The sequence below is a fragment of the Scardinius erythrophthalmus genome, assembly GCF_964197995.2.
Source record: "Scardinius erythrophthalmus genome assembly, chromosome: 20".
In the NCBI taxonomy this organism is placed as follows: domain Eukaryota; kingdom Metazoa; phylum Chordata; class Actinopteri; order Cypriniformes; family Leuciscidae; genus Scardinius; species Scardinius erythrophthalmus.
Genome location: NC_138240.1, coordinates 6,823,280 through 6,842,338, shown reverse-complemented (window position 1 = coordinate 6,842,338; position 19,059 = coordinate 6,823,280). Strand labels below are relative to the sequence as shown.

Genomic DNA, 19,059 nt, shown 5'->3' with positions numbered 1-19,059 from the left:
GTAAGTACTTAGTACTTAAAGCCACTTAATATAAAGTGGGACCCAGCATGGTAATACAATGTAAACAAAGTGGAAAGTTATATTATATTATATTATATTATATTATATTATATTATATTATATTATATTATATTATATTATATTATAGGCTATTATATTCCTCAGAATTGTAATAATATTATATTAATATGCCTACATTTCCTCAAAATGAATATAATATAATATAATATAATATAATATAATATAATATAATATAATATAATATAATATAATATAATATAATATAATATAACAACTTTTCACTGTTGCCTACAATGCTGCAAGCCCTCAATGTTTTATTCTCTCCATATGGCGGCGACATTACTGCAGAAATCACACACTTCCACTCACCATCATCATCTGCTGCTGGCCTGTCTGTGTGAGTGTTCGAGTGTGTGTGTGAGTGTGTGTGTGTGGATGGAGGAGGCAGAGCCAAACACACACACAGACCAGGACCACACCGACCGGTCTGTCTCCTTAAGATGCTGGAATAACGGCGAGAAACGAACATCTTTAGATTGTTAACCGTGACCAGCTCACTTACTGTCACCAAAATGTCTGGAAAAATAGACAGTAAGCAAGGTGAGTGTTTACATTTGTTTACATTTATTAATAATGTGTAGATGAACTTCAGTTAGCCGCGTTAGCATTAGCGTCAGACGAGGGTTCAAGGCCACTGACAGGATCAGGGCATCTTATCTTTATCTTATTTTTAATAGCCAAATACGTCATATAAATGACCTGTGTTATATATTTAGGTCATTAAATACATTTATAAAAGGATATGGTATAAATGTCTCTACGAGTTCGTCTCAGACAGCTGTATTTGGGTGTGGACGGAGCTGCTCAGCGCTGTTGTTTATTTTAGCTAGCAATCAGACTTCTCGTTTTCATATTTCATATTTCTCCTATTTGCTGTATATTTATAAGGTGTAGTTTGTGTTATGTAGCATCGGTTATCTACGTAGAGTTTGTGTTATAGTTGTTTTTGTGTTGCTGTCTGGCATTTTCTGTCAGTTTTTTGGTGTGTTGTAATGGTCTGTTGTGCACAAACTTGACTAGTCTGTATATTTAAGTATACTGAATATTATTAAAAAGATAAATCTCATTTATGTTGTATAAAATCTCCTATAGTTTATACGAGCTTGTGGCAAATGACAGTCTGATAGACAGACAGACAGTGTATAGACTATATATTCACACAGTTAGATAGAAAGCGATATTCCCTCTGGTTATTAGGCTAGATTTTATCCTGTTAACTTGAGTATTTTTACTCATTGTGTGTGTGTCAGAGACTGTTTTGATAAACATATCTAGCCTAAGTTACGCAGACAATTAAAAACCACTGTCACTTCCTTTCGCAGAAGTTTTAGAGAAGTTTGAGTCATTTACTATGGCAGTTCAATAATATTCAATAGCCATTTTTGAATATCTTGTTATATACATGTGATTCACAATATGCACTGAGATATATTGAAATAAAAACATAATTCCATTGCATCAACGCTCTTATATTTTATGCATTTATTTGTGGTTTGCATGATATTTATGTGTTTGTTTTTTTGTGCATGGGGAATAATTGTAATTTACTCTTATGCGCTGTATCAATTGTCACTTCCTTAATAACTTGGTTTGGAAAGATTTTAATCACGTTATTCATGTTAGGCGGCTTGTTAGATTAGATAGTGGCGCATAAACTGTTCTGTTAAACGCTAGTTTAATATTTTACCCTGTTGTATTCAGTGATTGAATGTTTTTATGAATAAGGCAATAGCCTATGTTATCTAGCCTGTGAGGTTGCCAGCATTGTCACTTCCTTTCTGTGAGGGTTACGGAGAAATTTGAATCACTTGTGGGTAAGTGGCGCTCTTCTTGTCAGAAGTTCAGTTGTCTCTAAATGGCCCACTAAAGTACACTCTGGTTTGCGTAGGAGGATGTTGGCCAATGTCTTCTGGTTTCAGACATAGGCCTATCTCTTGAACTGTACTTGTTTTAGCTGCATTAGGCTATTTTGTTTCAGTAAGAATCAGAAACTGAAAGGGGAAGTTTCTTTGCTCCTTTCAAGTTTATCAGGTCACGCTGACAATATTTTCATCTTTCTTTGTTTTTTTATAATTTCAATATAGATTTGTTGTGAATTGCAGCTTTGCACAAATCTGTTTGATTTAGAGTGATGAGTAAGATAACATAAAACCAAAAAGAACATCCAAAATCAATGCAAAAATTGCAGTACAAATTTAACCTGTCTAAAAACAGGTTTTACTAGAAAATGTTACTGTAATGAAGCTTTGTGCATTGATATTTCAGTAACACTTTACAATAATCATATTTAGTAACATAAACTAAAAATGAGCAATACATTTGTTACAGTATAAATCTTTGTTAATGTTAGTTAATAAAAATACAGCTGTTCATTGTTTGTTCATGTTAGTTCACAGTACATTAACTAATGTTATACCATGGTCTGGGTGAGTACTCGATTCTGATTGGCTGCTGGGTGTCCGTTAAAAAGTGATAATGTACACCTAAATAAACCGTCAGGCGTAACCAAGGAAACCAAGTTATTGTTTGTAACTTGTAACTTTAGATTTCGATTATAAAACTAATTAAAATATAAACTAATGTTTTAAAAATGTGTTATTTGGCAAGTGACCATAGCATAAGCGGGTTAATGCCCTCCGCAGCGCGTCGGACGGTTCACGCCTCGCCGTCGTCCATTAATACCTGATAATGGACACCTCGTCGGGCATTAACCCTTACTTAACAAATACAACCTCTGATTTTAATAAAGTATTAGTAAATGTTGAAATTAGGGCTGGGCGATATATCGCATGACATTGTTATGCGCATCTCGTCAGTAAAGCCGGTTCCTTGATTAGTAGTAAATCGCCATCACCTGCTTTCAGATGGAGCGACATTTACTACACAGAGCCCTAGTTGCCCAGCCCTAATTGAAATTAATAATAACTAAAATGCTGAAGAAGTATTGTTCATTCTTAGTTCATGTTAACTAAGGTAGTTAACTAATGAACTATGTTGTAAAGTGTTACGGATATTTCAAACCCAGCCTCTGTGTTTATAGTGGAAACTTCAGGTTAAGATGTGGCCAGAGTTTGAGGACGATTCTTTCTGCGTAAAAGAAAAAAAGGTTGTGGTCGACTACTTTGTCTGTTTCAGAAGAGGATATGCAGAAAAAGAGGATATGAATTAGTAGATGGCCCTTTTCACTACGTGAGGATGAAGAAGCAGATGGAAAGATCACATCCTCTAAAGGCTTAACCTTATTGGTTTGCTGTGTTGTTATTAGCAGAGAACCGCATTTTCTTAGATAGTCATTCCGTAAGTTGGTTCTCATGTTACTGTGAGATGAGACAGATAAGACTGACATCCTTCTGGGTAATTCCAGTCCTGCACAATTTTAAACACATTAATTATCTTTCAGTTACCGTATGAGATTCTTTTCCTGCTGTCATCTCTTTTTGTTTTTGGCTGATAGAGGTCAGATTGCCAGTAACAAATCTAATTGTTAATTTACAATCTTTTTAATTAAGGAAAACAGTCCTAAAATATTTTTGATGACTAACCCAGTTCCACATTTTTGATTGTTTAAGGAATGAGAATGTCCTTTTCGCTCAAGTCAGCGGCATTTGACTAGTAATTAGTACATTGTTGAGATGTAGGCTACTAAACTAAAGCCTATTGGCTAATTGTTAAAGGGTTAGTTCACCCAAAAATTAAAATTCTGTCTTTAATTGCTCACCATCATGTCATTACAAACCCGTAAGACTTTTGTTAGTCTTTGGAACACAAATTAAGATCTTTTCCTCCATTGACAGCTATACAACTACCAATTTGACGCTTAAAAAAGTTCATAAAGACATTGTAAAACGATAAGAATTGAGCGGTTTAGTCCTAATTTTCTGAAGAGACTCGATCGCTTTTCATGATGAAAATTGAACAGATTTAATTTAGGCTTTTATTCACATTTAAACATTGATCAACTCACACATCAGTTGTGGTAAACAGAAGCTCAAGCATGTTCGCTCGAAGTGCGAGAACCAATGAGGTTCGTTCAAAAATGAGGTTTGTTCTCGCGTGTCAAGCAGGTTTGGTTGAGCTTCTGTTTATGTTCGCTGATCAATGTTTAAATGTGAATAAAAAACTAAAATAAATCTGTTCATCATATGGCGATCTAGAAATTTTGGACTAAACGGCTCAGTACATATGGATTAGTTTTACAAACTTTTTGAAGTGTCAGTTGTGTAGCTGTCACTGGAGGGACAGAAAGCTCTCAGATTTCATCAAAAAAGATCTTCATTTGTGTTCCGTAGATGAACAAAAGTCTGATGGGTTTGGAACGACATGAGGGTGAGTTATTGATGACAGAGTTTTCATTTTTGGGTGAACTGTCCCTTTAAAAGTGGCAAACTGTTTGATCCTGACTTTTCAATTGAAAGAAAAGCTTCTATTTTTGAAATGTGGTTGTCTTCTTTACGCCTCCTAAATACTTGGGAGCTAATCTACTCTACTTTCAAAGCTAGTCTCCACATGAGTCGAACATCCTGACTAAACTCCATTAAACTCACTTGTCGGACGCTTTCTGGCTTTGATAAAAAAAAATCTGTGTCGTATGGTTTGAAACTTGACAGAGCGCCCTCGCTAACCCCGAGCGCTTTATTTCTCTAATGTGTGTGAGGATAAATTGCCCCTAAATGGCTTTGTGCCCTGCACAATAGTGTCATCACCAGAATTCGTTCCAGAGCGACGCGCTCCAAGAGAGCGGTAAGACCCACTGTGACAAATTCAGTTTGTAGTCAAAGAGGATTTCACTGTACACAAAACTCAAAAGTCAAAAGTCTCCTCTCGTATGAATTCGCAAGGTACAGAACATGGTTAATGTCTCATAGTGTACTGAACCTGAAAGCTACTAAAACTATTAAAAATCGTTTTTGTTTACTGAAATAAAGCTAAAATAAAATTCTATAATATTATAACATAATACTAGAATAACACTGCTTTTGTCTGGGAGACATCGTGAGCGTGAAATGTCACTTTATATTGATAAAGGTGTGAAACAATATATATTTATTACATTTTTACAAAAAAAAAAGGTTTATATTTTAATAACCATGAGGAAATGCACTAATTTTCCTCATAATAATGGTTTTGTTTTCCTTCAGAATCCCAGCGTTCCCACTTGACATCCTTTACAATGAAACTGAAGGACAAATTCCATTCTCCCAAAATCAAGAGGACGCCATCAAACAAAAAGTCCAAACCACCACCAGAGCAACCGGTGAAGTCCCCAGAAAAGACTGTGACCAAGGTACGAAGTAAAGTTACTATCGTCATAGTGTATTTCTGGATGTTCACTATATAAACAAAGTTTTTTTTCGGAAAGCAAATAAGCACATTGATGGTTTTGTCGACATTCATTTTTCCACATTTAGAGTCTGAGTCGATTAGAGGAGCATGAGAAAGAAGTGGTTAGCGCCTTGCGGTATTTCAAGACTATTATCGACAAGATGGTGGTGGACAAGAAGGTCTTGGAAATGCTTCCTGGTTCTGCTAGCAAAGTTTTGGAGGCCATCATGAGCTTGGTACAATTTGATGGCAAGACACTGAGCAGGTAAAAATGGTTTAAGCATCTTGAGAGGAATAGTTTATTGTTCATCTTTAAAAAGACATGCTTTTTCTACAGTCACACATATTCATATTTATTTTAATTCCCCCTCCGTCCGTCTGCAGTTCAAGAGTGTCCTCCTGTCTCAGTCGACTCTATCAAAGTCTTGCAAACCTCATTCGCTGGTCGGACCAAGTGATGCTGGAAGGGGTGAATTTGGAAGATAAAGAAGTAGTTGCAACTGTCACCACTGTGATCAAAGCAGTGTTGGATGGTGTGAAGGTATTAATGCTCAATAGAACTCTGTCAGGGCTTGTTTTGCAGTCTGTTGACATCTCCATCTATTCTTCACCCATATTCCAGCTGTATTTAGCCATGGGTTTTATTCTTAGTTGATAGTATTGTGTGTAAAGATGACTTTGTCTGTGGTTTCCTGTAGGAGCTGGTCAAAGTCGCTATTGAGAAGCAGGAGCACCCCTCCCCTACGACACCCGTCAAAACCCTGCCTCCTGTCACTAGTCCAAAGCGGTAAATGAAGAGCTTTTTGTGAAAGAACATGCCTTATGAAATTCTTTAAAAGTGAGGCGGCTGTTGTTGAAATATGTAATTCGTTTTTTACCACTTTATTATGGCAGTGTTCCAGAGCCTCCCATCACTGAGTCGAAGGAAACCGTCTTGAATGAGACCCCTACCCCAGCCGAGGCCACAGAGACCCCAAATGATGTCCCTGATGAGGAGATGGCCCCTCCTAAACCCCCTCTACCTGGACTCAAAGTGCCTGAACACTGGTATGAAATATTTGTTTAGTCAAACCTTAATCTTTGTGGCCTGAGAAATGCGTTCAGCTTTGTGTCCGGCACTATAGCTTTGTGTCCGGCACAAATATGGTTAATTTTATAAGCAATAAAGACACAATTCTTGTGTTTTCAGTTGTGCTGTTAAAAGCATTGAATATGTTATTATTATTAATATCATTATTACCACTGAGATATATAATATATATATGTGGGTCAAAACACAATACGGGTCTCGGCTTGTTGGTAAAATGAACAATTAATCAGTATCACAGACAGAACACCAATACTGTCTGCAAGTTAAACTTTTTTTGATTTTGAAGAGTTGTCATATACATTCTTAAAAAATAAAAAAGTTGAACTTGCAGATAGTATTGGTGTTCTGTCTGTGATACTGTCTATGATAATTGTATTAAATTGGTTTATCACAACCAATGACATCCAACCAACATTCTGCCCTAAACTAGCCGGCTTCTACTAAACTTACTGAGCAAAATCTGAAACTTTGTTACACATTTTGTTTTAAATTTATAATAAAAATATTAGTTTTTTTATGTTTAAAATAGAAATAGAAATTAAATTCAAATATATTTTGTGTTTTTGCATTTAACACTAGAATATTATAACATCACACATCTGGGTTTTGAACGGAGTTCCCATATTTCAGGATTGAAAAATTGAAAATACAACAGAAAAGGTCAGGCCCTATTGTGTGCTCATAACATAGAGCTAAAGTTTCATGGATTGAAACAAACATTGAAATAAGTGTGATTATATGAAAGGTGGTACTGCACAAGGGGAGCAGTTTATAAGAGGAAATGTGAAATGGGCTGTGTTATCATAACGTGCCATCTTATCTGGATTACATGCTGTAAACATCTATATACCACAGGTGATGTGGCTTGCAACAGCATGTCGTGTATGTTTTAAGCGCTGGGTTTAGCTACAGATGATTGCACAGAACCATCACGGTTTGCGGGAAGCCTGAAAGAAAAGGTGTGAAAGAGAGATATAAATAGTGCTATTCTTGAGAATTCAGGTCTTTGTAGGGCGCAGCATTAAAGCCTCGGCTTCCTCTAGCAGAGAGTCATTGACATATGGGCTGTTTTCTGAGAAATGATCTTAACAGTGTCAGCTCTCCTCTGTCGACTGAAAGAGACAAGAAAGAGAGGGTGCTAGAAGGGATATTCTGATACCAAGTCTAGACAGTAGAGGATTAAGTTGTGCTGCTGGCAATAAAGAGAGTTCGCTTTGTACTCTGAATTATTTGCTGGCATTTCCATCTTTATGGCGGGTTTCCAGCTTTCCAACAAGTCTGTGTCTCCGATAGATGAGCTTTTTGTTGGAGATGCCAAGTTTAGCCTACCAACTGGTCTGTTCACTGAGCAGCCTGGTGTTTTTTGTCTACAATTTAAAGTCAGCTTGGTATTTAAAAGGGTTAATTCACACAAAATTGAAAATTCTGTCATCATTGACATTTACTCATCCTCATGCCGTTCCAAACCTTTATTACCTTCTCTCTGCTGTGGTACAAAAGCAAATGTTTAGCAGAATGTTCATACTTTTTTCCCCCATAAAATTTTAATTGTTAAAGGAACCGTATGTAGGATTGTGGCCAAAACTGGTACTGCAATCACTTTAAAAATACTGTAGAGCGGTGTATCCCCTCCCCCTACCCCCTGACTCGAGGTTGCCAGATAAGCTGCAGGATTCAGCAGAAACGTAGGCTGCTTCAATGGTCATACAGGTCAACTTGCAGCATGTAACTTAGTCCACGATATACTGTACGTGAAGAACGAATGACGAATCATTTTTTCTGAGGTAAAGTTAGGCTTCTGTCTCAATTATGTTTCAAATTGCCATAATGGGCGTGCTAATGTTGTTTTCCTCAGCGTCTCAGCATAATGACAGAGAAACGGGCTCCTATAATGCATTGCTAATGTTAGCATACGTCCATGTGATCTAATGTTACTTTACTTTGCACGAACATGCATAACTTTGTTCGACTGTCATGAATATATGAAATGTCCATTGACATCAAGTACAAGTTAGCCAAGCATAGATGAATCTTACCTGTCCTGGAGAAAATTAGCAACTGTGTTAGTCTGTGTTCAAATTCTTCTCCGTTTTCATCCGTCTCCATCTTTCAAAAGCATCTCCAATACAAATTCTGGTTTTATTTCGGACTTTATGACGAATTTCTGAATTATAACGAGGTCTTTTTGATTTAGTAACGTTAGACATTTTTATCCGACTAGAGTTAGGGTAGGTTAGGTTAGAGCAAAGCTGGCAACCCGGATCCCGAAACACTACTGACTTCGTGATTGGTAGATAGGTGGAGGGAGGCGCGTCAGGCCAAAACACAAAATGACAACATCAACATCAGTTGAGGGCTGCAAGTCCACTTTTTAAATGACAATATCCTGGCCATACTACTGTTGTCAGTGATATAAGTATTTGAAATGAACATGATTTCTTAATGTCTAGTGACACATCAGGGCCATTTTATGATTAATTGAAATAGATTTCTTACATACAGCTCCTTTAAAGGGTTAGTTACCTCTTTCAAGCCCCAGAAAGGTAGTAAAGACATTAAAGTAGAGCCGCACGATTCTGGCTAAAATGAGAATCATGATTTTTTTGCTTGGAATAAAGATCACGATTCTGAAAAGCTTTATTATTTTAAAGATTTACAAATCCTGAACATTAGGTTACCAAACAAGATAGAAACAAAATAAGACATGATACTCTTGCTTCAGTCAAATTTAAATAAATGCAGTAAACAAAAAGAATGTAATATTTAAATAAATAAAAAATGACAATTAAACATTGACAACATTCAAAGGTATTATGCCAGGCTAGACCTATTAAAGATTCTTAGCAATAAACACTAGCCTATCAACATTTTTGGGTATGGAGTTGCGTTGAATAGCGTTGCTTTTATAGACGTTTGTTTCGTCTGGCTGCTGGTACTTTGTGATTGAGCAGTTTTGTTTTTAACCATCTCATACTGTAGTTTAAAATACGTTTTTAATTGAGATACGTTTTATAATAACTTATCTTTTCATTTATTACTTAAAGCTCACTTGAAGTTTTTCGATAGCGACTACATTAAAAACTACTAGCCTAAGTGAAGTTCACACATTATTTAAAACAAGTGAACAGTCAGTAATAAAATAAGAACAAATACACAAATTACAAGCAGAGATGAATACTAAATAACAGTTTATATAATAAAAGTAATAATAAAAGTTTACAAAGTCTAACAGGATATTCAGGTACAGAAATTAATAATTAAGCCTAAATGTAAAATAACACTATTTGTTCACTGTATAAATTAAATATAGTTTAATCTTTGTTAAAGCTGTATTTTATTGTTTTATTTATATCAATGACACAGAAAACAGTATATCGTCGCTGCCCGATGAAACTCACGTATGTCCAAAACGGTTACTTTTCAGGAAGTGAAAAAAACAGCTAATTTCAAAATCAGTTGAACGTAGCGTTGTCATACTTGTTACGGCATCTTTAAATGTAACCATATTCTTGCCAGTGTAATGATATAATCGACATTTGACCAAAATCGAGTTTAAATGGACATACGTGCATATTTTACAGTAACGGTGGTCGCGTTTCATATTGACAGATGAATAGGCTACGCTCAGTTTATTAAATGGCCTACGTCTCAGTTTATTAAATACGCTCAGTTTATTAAATGTCTCTTGCAAACTATGAAGGGACAATGAATCAATACACTCATTGCTGACCCCAGGGCCGGCGCGTCCATATAGGTGAACTAGGCAATTGCCTAGAGCGGCACTTTTGTAAAGGCAAAATGTGTGCCAACCGGGAATGAACAATTCACAAAATAGGCTAGGCTATATGATCATATAATCATACATAATCAGAGAGTAGCCTTTTTCTTTTCGTTTTGAATTATTTAGTTAAAAGACTTTTCAAGCTTTGTGTATTTGATGTCTTTCTCATGTCTGTGTGAGGCATACACTGAGTTTCGTTAAGTTAGGATGAGATGAGCTCCAGTTAACGTGCAATGCAAGTGACCGCACGGGCGCCTCCATGATTATATTGTCTGCTATATATTTGCCTCTTATTTATTAAATCCACTCCAGGCAATTTATTAAAATTAAGATACAATTTATACAAAACGAAATTCACTTTAAAGAAATGCTTTCTACAAAACCAGACTTAATGACGTGGTCAAAATCATGTCTGATCCGTCTCAAATTGTGAATCCTATTACTCGTGCTGTTCACTTTTCATACTTTCAACAATAGACCTACAGACTCTATTTGTACAAATTGCTGCACATTCATTTAATTCTGAATTTTGCACACACAAGTTGAAAGGCTTCAAATCTAGTTCACGGATAATTGTGCTTGCATTTATTAATCATTATGATACTAAAATCATAACAAAGATTTTTCTTAAAAAACAAAAAAAACAAGCTGCACCCTTTTTTTTTACATTTCATCTTTCATTCCGAAATAGAATAATGAATGAACGAAAAAGTACACGGACCCAACATGTAGGCTATTAGCCTTTTTACCCGTTATCAGTCTAAATTAATCTAGTTTTTAATTTAACTTAATTTCGTTTTTCTTTATTTAAATTTCGTTTTTCTTTATTTAAATTTCGTTTTTTTCTTTATTTAATTTTCGTTTTTTCTTTCTTTAAATGTCATTTTTCTTTATTTAAATTTAATTTGTTCTTTTTTTTAAATTTAGTTTCTTCATTTAAATTTTGTTTTTCTTTATTTAAAATTCGTTATTGTTTATTTAAATCTACCCTTTACTGTGTCAGTAATTTATTAGTCAGAAAAATATTAGACTACCTTAAAAGTATTGCTTGAGTTAACAGGCCCGTGCGTTTACATCTCCACAATAAACAGTGACAATTAGCCAACTTCGTCTATTTACCGGTAAATAACAGTTGTAAATATATTGCGAATATATAATAAACTTGAACAGTTGTCAAAACAAACGTTTGCTGATACTTTACCTCACAGAGTTATTCGGCTATCCAATGCTGAGCTTCCAGAGACGCTTAGACCGCGCGATGCCTCCACTGGGCGGGAGATACGCGGCGTGATTGACAGCTTTGACACCAAATGGATATACGTGAAAATCAGATGACATGATTTCACAACTTTTCATTGGTCATTTAGATATGTGAAGCATACTGTATACGGAAATGAACCTGGACATTCTATCCGTCGAAAAATCTCAAAATCGGCAAAATGGACATACGCGGTTTTCATCGGACAACGACGATATATATAATATTAGGTGTGTGCTGTCACTTTAAGACGGTCTGTACGGACTGGAAAAACTAAAAAAACATCCGTTTCTTTCTCAGCTGTTCACATATGACAAAAACGAGAGAATACTTGTCGAGATGGTCATTTAGACCGGTATTTTGACACTTTTGTGTTTATGAGTCCGTTCAAGGGCAAGGAAACGTGAAAGGAATCAATTCTGCATTCGAGCGCTGTCTGACACGCGCCTCTCTCTCTTTCTAAATTGGCAAGACAATACACGTCCAAATTATAAACATTCACTCTTTCACTCTTGTTTAACCAACACTATGATGATTAAATTTAGCAGTTAATCTGCTAATCACATGCGTGCCGAACCGAATCTAGTGCGATCCGTTCCACCACTAGCGCGTTATCTCGTCGAATATCATTGGCAGAATTGTAGAAATGCAGGATTAAGATCGCGTGGGGGGTTGAATCGAGATCGCAATCTTTTAACGATTAATCGTGCAGCTCTACATTAAAGTAATCCGTGTGACTCTGGATTACTTTTATGATGTCTTTACTACCTTTCTGGGCCTTGAAAGTGGTAGTTGCATAGGCTGCCAATGGAGGAAAGCTCTCAGATTTCATTTAAAATATCCTCATTAGTGTTCCGAAGATAAACAAAATTCTTACTGGTTTTGGAACGACATGAGGGTGAGTAATTAATGACATAATTTTCATTTATGGCTGAACTTACCCTTTAATATTAATAAGACAGCAAAGAAAATGGCTACTCTCTATAGCTCTATAGTTTGTTCACTTGAATAATTAATGGGAAATCTAGATGCAATGTTTACTTCATTGAGAAATACCATGTCATCAATTTAATTTGATAATATTTATATTAATGTTTAATAACAACTTTAATAACTTATAAAAAGAAAATAGTGTTCACTAGCATATTAGTAGCTATCGAATACTACTGTGGTATTGAAATTGGTAGAATTGGTATTGACTACTGGAATTTTGATATTATGTAGACAAATATTAAATGCTGTAGAAGTTTTGTTCATTGTTAGTTTATTTTTTACTAATGTAGATAACTAATATTAACAAATGAAACCTTATTCTTTCATGACTGCAAGCAACGTCTCTGATGAAGTTGTTCATGCATAGTTCAACAACCTGATTAATAATGAAATTCGCTATTGTGTGTTTTCAGTTTTCGTTGCAGCCCTAATATCCCAGAAGCACAGTTAGCTCACTGAAATGGCATGTAGATGCTTTCATGGCCAGCAGTCACTCGGCTCCCAGCCGAGGTGTCTCATCCATTTACCAGCAGCCCTGTGTTCGTTTACATCAGTCAGACTGTTAAAATAAATGACCATGTTAGGACTACAAGGTGTCTTATATCTTCAAGGTGTTTTATAGTTTCCTTTCATAGCGAGAACGTTATTTAATCCCCTTTCAAGCCTCTCGTCTGGTGAAGCAATTTAATACTTTAATAAAATCTGTCTGACCTGGCATGTTAAGACTGGTTAATCAGCAGATAATCGCTATTTGTAAATGTCAGCCAGACATGCTCTACATTCACTATGAGTCAGTTCTTCTGCTAGTTGCTCTTCTGTATGACATCACTGTTAGCAGCTGTTTTGGGGCGACAGAGCAACTAACCAGACTGACTGAATGGCTGATTTATAAATTTGTGGTTTGTGGTTCCAGAGCTGGATTCCACTGTCGCTTTGCAAAAATGTTCCTGGTTGCTTTGGATTGGTTGCAGACTTTCTTAGCCCAGAATGTGTCTGTAGGTTTCTTGATTGACAGCTTGTATGAGACTTTTCAATGTGACTATAGTTAATCTGTTTGACACTTGCATGGCTAAACAACCTCTCCCTTTGCAGTCCACCGGCTCTCCCCCCAAAGAAGCGTCAGTCGGCACCGTCTCCCACGAGGATTGCTGTGGTTGCGCCAATGAGTCGTACCACAAGTGGATCAAGTCTTCCTATTGGTATCTTTCGACAGGTGAGATTTTGGTGTTCCCTTGGTGCTCTAACCCAGTGTTTCCCAACCTTTTTTCAGTCAAGGCACCCTTTGAAAATTAAAAAAAATGTGTGGCACCCTACACTAGTGTTGTCACGATACTACTTTGAAATGTATAAATTTTCAATACCACAGGGAAGAACTGCCGTATAGGCCTACTGTCATATAGATATTTTTAATATTATCAAATTTTTTCGTCCATCCATTTAAAGTCTAGGAAATCATTCATTTCTTCTGAAGAGATCACTTTACATGATGAGATATTTAATTAAGGCTTTTATTCATACATAAACATTGCTCAATTACCATTGCAAATCTCACCTAAATATTTGCTCACTCAGTGTATTTGTGTTTTTATATTGGGATAATTCTGTTATAATTGCACAAGATAGCTGGTTTTTAATATATTTTATGTAATAATTTCACAGTTAATCTCCAAATTAATGTAGAAACAACATAAAGACAGTATATTTCAAATAATTGTTTAATGGCATCTTTTTATGAATGAAGTGTTATTTGATTCTGATGTCACTGCTGCACATGTGGATGTGTCCCAATTTCTCACAACTCTTAACGTTAATTTAAGACTTTATTTTACTAATTTAAGACTGCTCTCATGAGGATACTCAAAGCGAAAGAGCGAAAGAGAAGTCGATTCTGGCACGCATCATTCTGTGCGTCGTGTGTGTCAGCATCACAGACAGCACATTCTCTTCTGTATTTTCTCGCTTGCATTGTTTAAAAGCATTTGCATAAAGAAGAACGTGATTATATAATGGACATAACCGATGTGTTTGTGTGAATACGCGGCAAGACGGACGTTGTGACAATGTTTTCTTGTGTATTTGACCGTAAGCGCAACAATGAAAAATAGGCAGCTTTATGTGGACGCACGGGAATAAAATCACGCACAAGCGCAATCTCCGCAATTCAACGCCGAAAACTTAGGATTTGCTTATGACTTATTATAAATTTGTGCGCATTATTTGAGATCCGAGATTGATGGTAAAAAAAAAATTAGGATTGATGCCGCGGCAGCCCGGTTGGGAAACGCTGCTCTAACCTACTTGTGAACCTTAAATTAAAGTGTCAAATTTGTTCTTTAGTAACCAGAATTAATCAGTAACCAGAATTAATCTGAAGTTTTGTGCAATGAAAGATCACTCAGTTGTCAGTAGCAAGGACAACTTTTAAAGGAATAGTTCACCAAAAAAATTAAAATTCTGTCATTCACTCATCCTAATGCCATCCGTGGAGCACAAAAAAATGTCAAAGGACTTTTCAACTATTTTGCCAATCATTGGGGTCTAAAACAACACTGCATTTAACTGATTTTTATTGTATGGATAAAAATAAATACAAAAAATCAATAGTTTATCAATATAATAATTCTGTTGGATGACTTCCTACCCAAAAATGAAAATGTGTCATTTACTTGCCCTAATAATCTGTAAAACAAATAAGATATTTTGAAGAATACTTTCAAACTATTTTGTTCACTTGGCTCTAAAACAACATTGGACTAATTTTATGGATAAAAAAGTCACTGAAACAATTCAAAATATCTTCTTTTTTGTTGTATGGAAATAAAAAAAAGTCATGCAGGTTTGGAAACATCATGAGGGTGATTAAATATTCCCATTTATTTAATGTTTGACTGTATCTTGAGGTTAACTATTCTTATTTTCACCTAAAGGAATATGAGGCAGATGCCTTACAAAGGCGTTTTTCAGGAGGTAGTCAGTCCTATGGAGGAGAATCGCCACGACTGTCCCCATGTGGCAGCATCGGCGTATTGAGCAGGTCAGATGAACAGCTGTCCTCTTTGGAGCAGGACAGTGGTCAGTGCTCTCGTAACACCAGCTGTGAGACTCTAGGTGAGTGTTTAAATCACGATTGGGAAAGCTACTTTGAAACAGTAGCCTGTCAGGCTACACACCTCGAGTGGTTTAAATATACTGATGGAGTTTTATCTTGTCCCCTTGCTTACTTAGACACAGCAGAGAGCTACGACCCTGACTATGACTTCTTGCATCAGGACCTGTCTAGCATTGACCAGATCCCTCCTGCACACACAGGGGGTTGCCTGAGCCCGCTCCCCGAGTCTCACCATGAATCATCCTCCTCCCCTGTTCAGTTTCAGTCGATACCACCCGCTCTCCCGAAGAAGGAACGGCGACCCCCTCAGCCTCAGGTGGAACGACTGTACTCTCAATATGACAATGTTCCAGATGAGGACGTGCAGACCCCACCCTTCCCCCTCTTCGCTTCGATGCCACCCTCGAACCCTGGAGAATTCATGGGAAGCTTCGGCCCCGCTGAGAACACACAGATCCCTCAGAGCCCTCCACCCCTGCCGGAGAAGAAGAGTCGGCATAGTGAGTATGAGGAATTCAGATGTGGTAGCAAGGGTAGCAAATCACTGGGTTGTGGAACTGCTCTAACATGTAGCGCAGATGCGTCTGGTATTTTGGTCCTTTACCAATCACATCCCCTTCTCTTTGCTTCCTGACAATTCTCTAGATTGTCAGGAAGAAAAGAAAAGGCAAAAACAGCTAAATGTTAGCAGAAATGTTCTTAATTGTAGCAAAAAGGTTGCATAAATTGTGAACCTCATTTAAAATATGTATAAACTAAACTGGCACATAAAATATTTAATTTGATTGAGGTGGAAAACAATTTTCTGAAGGTGCTGGAAAAGAACAAAAGAAATTTTTTAAAGGAAACCTAAAAATGGAGATTCCCTTCAGTGAAAATATTAATAATAATAAATAAAAAAACTGAAACATTTGTCAAAGCGCTTTTTCATATGGAAGCTTGTTTCCGCCACTGAATAAAAAATAAAAAGCTAATTGCGTCTTTTTTTATGCAATTGCGAGTTTATATCTCACATGTATGATTTAAAATTCGCAATTATCTTTTGTAGTATTTTATTCCAAGTAGTATGAAAATTTCAAAGTCGAGATAGATCTTTTCTTCTGTGTTGTGATGTACATCCAAGTGAAGCGGATTATTGTAAAAAAACAAAGTCCTATCTATCAGTTGTTGATTGGATGGAGGCAGATGTGAATGCAAGCTGGCAGTCAGTTGTAAGAAGGGGGCGGGGTTTATGGTCAAATTGATTGGTGAAGTCTGGCATGCATCAGCTAAAAAAGAGATTTGTAGGTAAAGAAACTGAAAAGATGAACCATGTGCACAGTTGAATCAATCACATTAAGATTAGTTGCATGGATTTAGAAAATAGCGTGATTTTTCTTTTCATGCCGATTTTAAAACAACATTTTCAAGTACTACGACCAAACAAGTAGTTTAAGCCCTGGCTTTTCTGTTTTTCTTTAAACTAAGCCATTTTCACAGGTCACTAATTCCTTGTGTAATGTGTGCAATGTATGACGCAGTATGGCAAAGCCAGTTTTTCACTCGTTTTTCTCTGTAAAGCCCCTCAGTGTTGGGTTGGGGTTGGGAAACCGTGATGTCACCTTTAGTTTGAGGTCAGATGGAATAATGCCTTTGTTGAAGAAATCTCTGGCTGAATACAACAGTTCAAGGCCTCACCCAAGCCGGCAGGAAATGAGCTCTTGCTAAAAGACTCTTGTTTGGAGGGGAGGGGTTTTTGGATCATGTCATAATCCACGCATGAACTGCGTGGCTTGACACAAGAGTTTATGTGAGTCCACACAAAGGATTGAATTTTTCTCTTTTAAAATTGATTTAAACTACATCAAAGACTGTTTATGTCCAATTTGTGTTTAAGCCTTTTAGTAACTGTCATATTCCACGTAGGACATGCACCTACTATGTATTTAAAAATATTGGCCAAGATGCTTTTGTCCATCTACATATTTATTTAAAAATATTCAATAAAAAAAGTGTAAATACATATATTTAAAAATATATATATATATATATATAAATTGCTATTAAAGTAGTTTTAGTATAGTAATATTACGATTAATCAAATACTTTAAATAAATAATTTATATATTTTATTATATATATATGTGTATATTTATATACACACACTACCTTTCAAATGATTGTGGTGAGTAAGATTTATTAATGTTTTAAAAGAAGTCTCTTATGCTCAGCATGGTTGCATTTATTTAATCAAAAATACAGTAAAAACAGTAATGTTGTGAAATATTAATACAATTTAAAAAAAAACAGTTTTCTATGTGAATGAATGTTTTTAAAATTTAATTTAATCTTGTAATGGCAAAGCTGAAGTTTCAGCATCATTACTCCAGTCTTTCAGTGTCACATGATCCTTCAGAAATCATTCTAATATGCTGAGTCTTATTTTAAGACTTAATTTTATTTTGATTAATACATGCATATGCCTACCAGGTTTTATCCAGGTTCATTCTAGTTATCAGAATATTGATAATCATCAGTATTCATTTATATAACGCATACAATATGGCCATATCCGATTAACTTCAGAGTAATAGAATGCTGAACACACACCATGAATGATTCGTGAAGTAAAGTGTGAAGTGTCACACTCTCTCAGCTTCTCACAATCTCAGAGCCCCTTGGCATCCTAACCCTTGCCCTTTTAATTGCATGTGCTTGCGTTTAGCACCTGCCGGGCTTGCGTGTTAATGTAACCCATGTGCTTTTTGCCTCGTCTACCTGCAGTCCTGAAGTACATGCAGTTTATGGAGGACTATTCCGAGCCGCTGCCTTCCGTTTTCTACCAGACGCCTCAAAGCGAAAGCATTTATGAGCAGCGCAATAGGAAGCGCTTTCAGGAAGTGTATGGCCTCAGCGACTCATTCAGCAGCAGTGACGAGACCCTCCCTCCACCAGCGCTGCCACCCAAACAGAGACAACTGGTGAGAGCTAGATCACTGCCCACACATACTGTACACATCTCCTGTCTGTCTCATTCTCACCCTCCCTAGATGTTCATGCAATGTTTTCCTTCCTACTGACAGTCACCGTTAATCACAATGGTAGTGGTTTTATGTTTCCCATTACTTGTATTAAGTTGCTAATGGCACTGTATTCAAGTGTATTCATTCTCTGTTGGTCTAAGTGAAGTTCAAGTGTTGCCTAAGGCGATCAGCGTCATTTATTTCCTCATTGTGTGTTGCGTGAACTTGTCTGACGTTTATTCAGCCAAAGCCTGAGAGGAACAACTCAAATGTGGTAACTTCCTTCAAATCTTGCACTGTTCCTGGCTGTGTGTAGCACCTGCCGCTCTTTTTTTAGCGTTCAAACGTTAGATACAATCGACTGAAGTTTATTTTTAACAAGGTCCCTGGTCATTTTTGTGACCCATTTCAGAACAGAAACTT

General features: G+C 36.4%; 1 protein-coding gene across 3 annotated transcripts in view; it reads left to right on the top strand.

The window, feature by feature from the left end:
* Positions 1 to 452: 452 nt before the first annotated feature.
* The window catches only part of rapgef1a (Rap guanine nucleotide exchange factor (GEF) 1a), a 30,216-nt gene continuing 11,609 nt past the window's right edge, over positions 453 to 19,059 (top strand). For 2 of the 3 annotated variants that reach the window (XM_081348243.1, XM_081348244.1), the window contains exons 1-10: positions 466 to 621; positions 5,220 to 5,365; positions 5,490 to 5,668; positions 5,788 to 5,944; positions 6,102 to 6,190; positions 6,298 to 6,450; positions 13,618 to 13,738; positions 15,453 to 15,633; positions 15,751 to 16,134; positions 18,398 to 18,594. In XM_081348243.1, coding sequence (XP_081204369.1) covers positions 594 to 621; positions 5,220 to 5,365; positions 5,490 to 5,668; positions 5,788 to 5,944; positions 6,102 to 6,190; positions 6,298 to 6,450; positions 13,618 to 13,738; positions 15,453 to 15,633; positions 15,751 to 16,134; positions 18,398 to 18,594 — 1,635 coding nt within the window. In that variant the 5' untranslated portion in view covers positions 466 to 593. Of the gene's footprint in view, positions 622 to 5,219; positions 5,366 to 5,489; positions 5,669 to 5,787; positions 5,945 to 6,101; positions 6,191 to 6,297; positions 6,451 to 13,617; positions 13,739 to 15,452; positions 15,634 to 15,750; positions 16,135 to 18,397; positions 18,595 to 19,059 lie in introns of all 3 variants that reach the window. The other variant, XM_081348245.1, reaches the window with a different exon arrangement.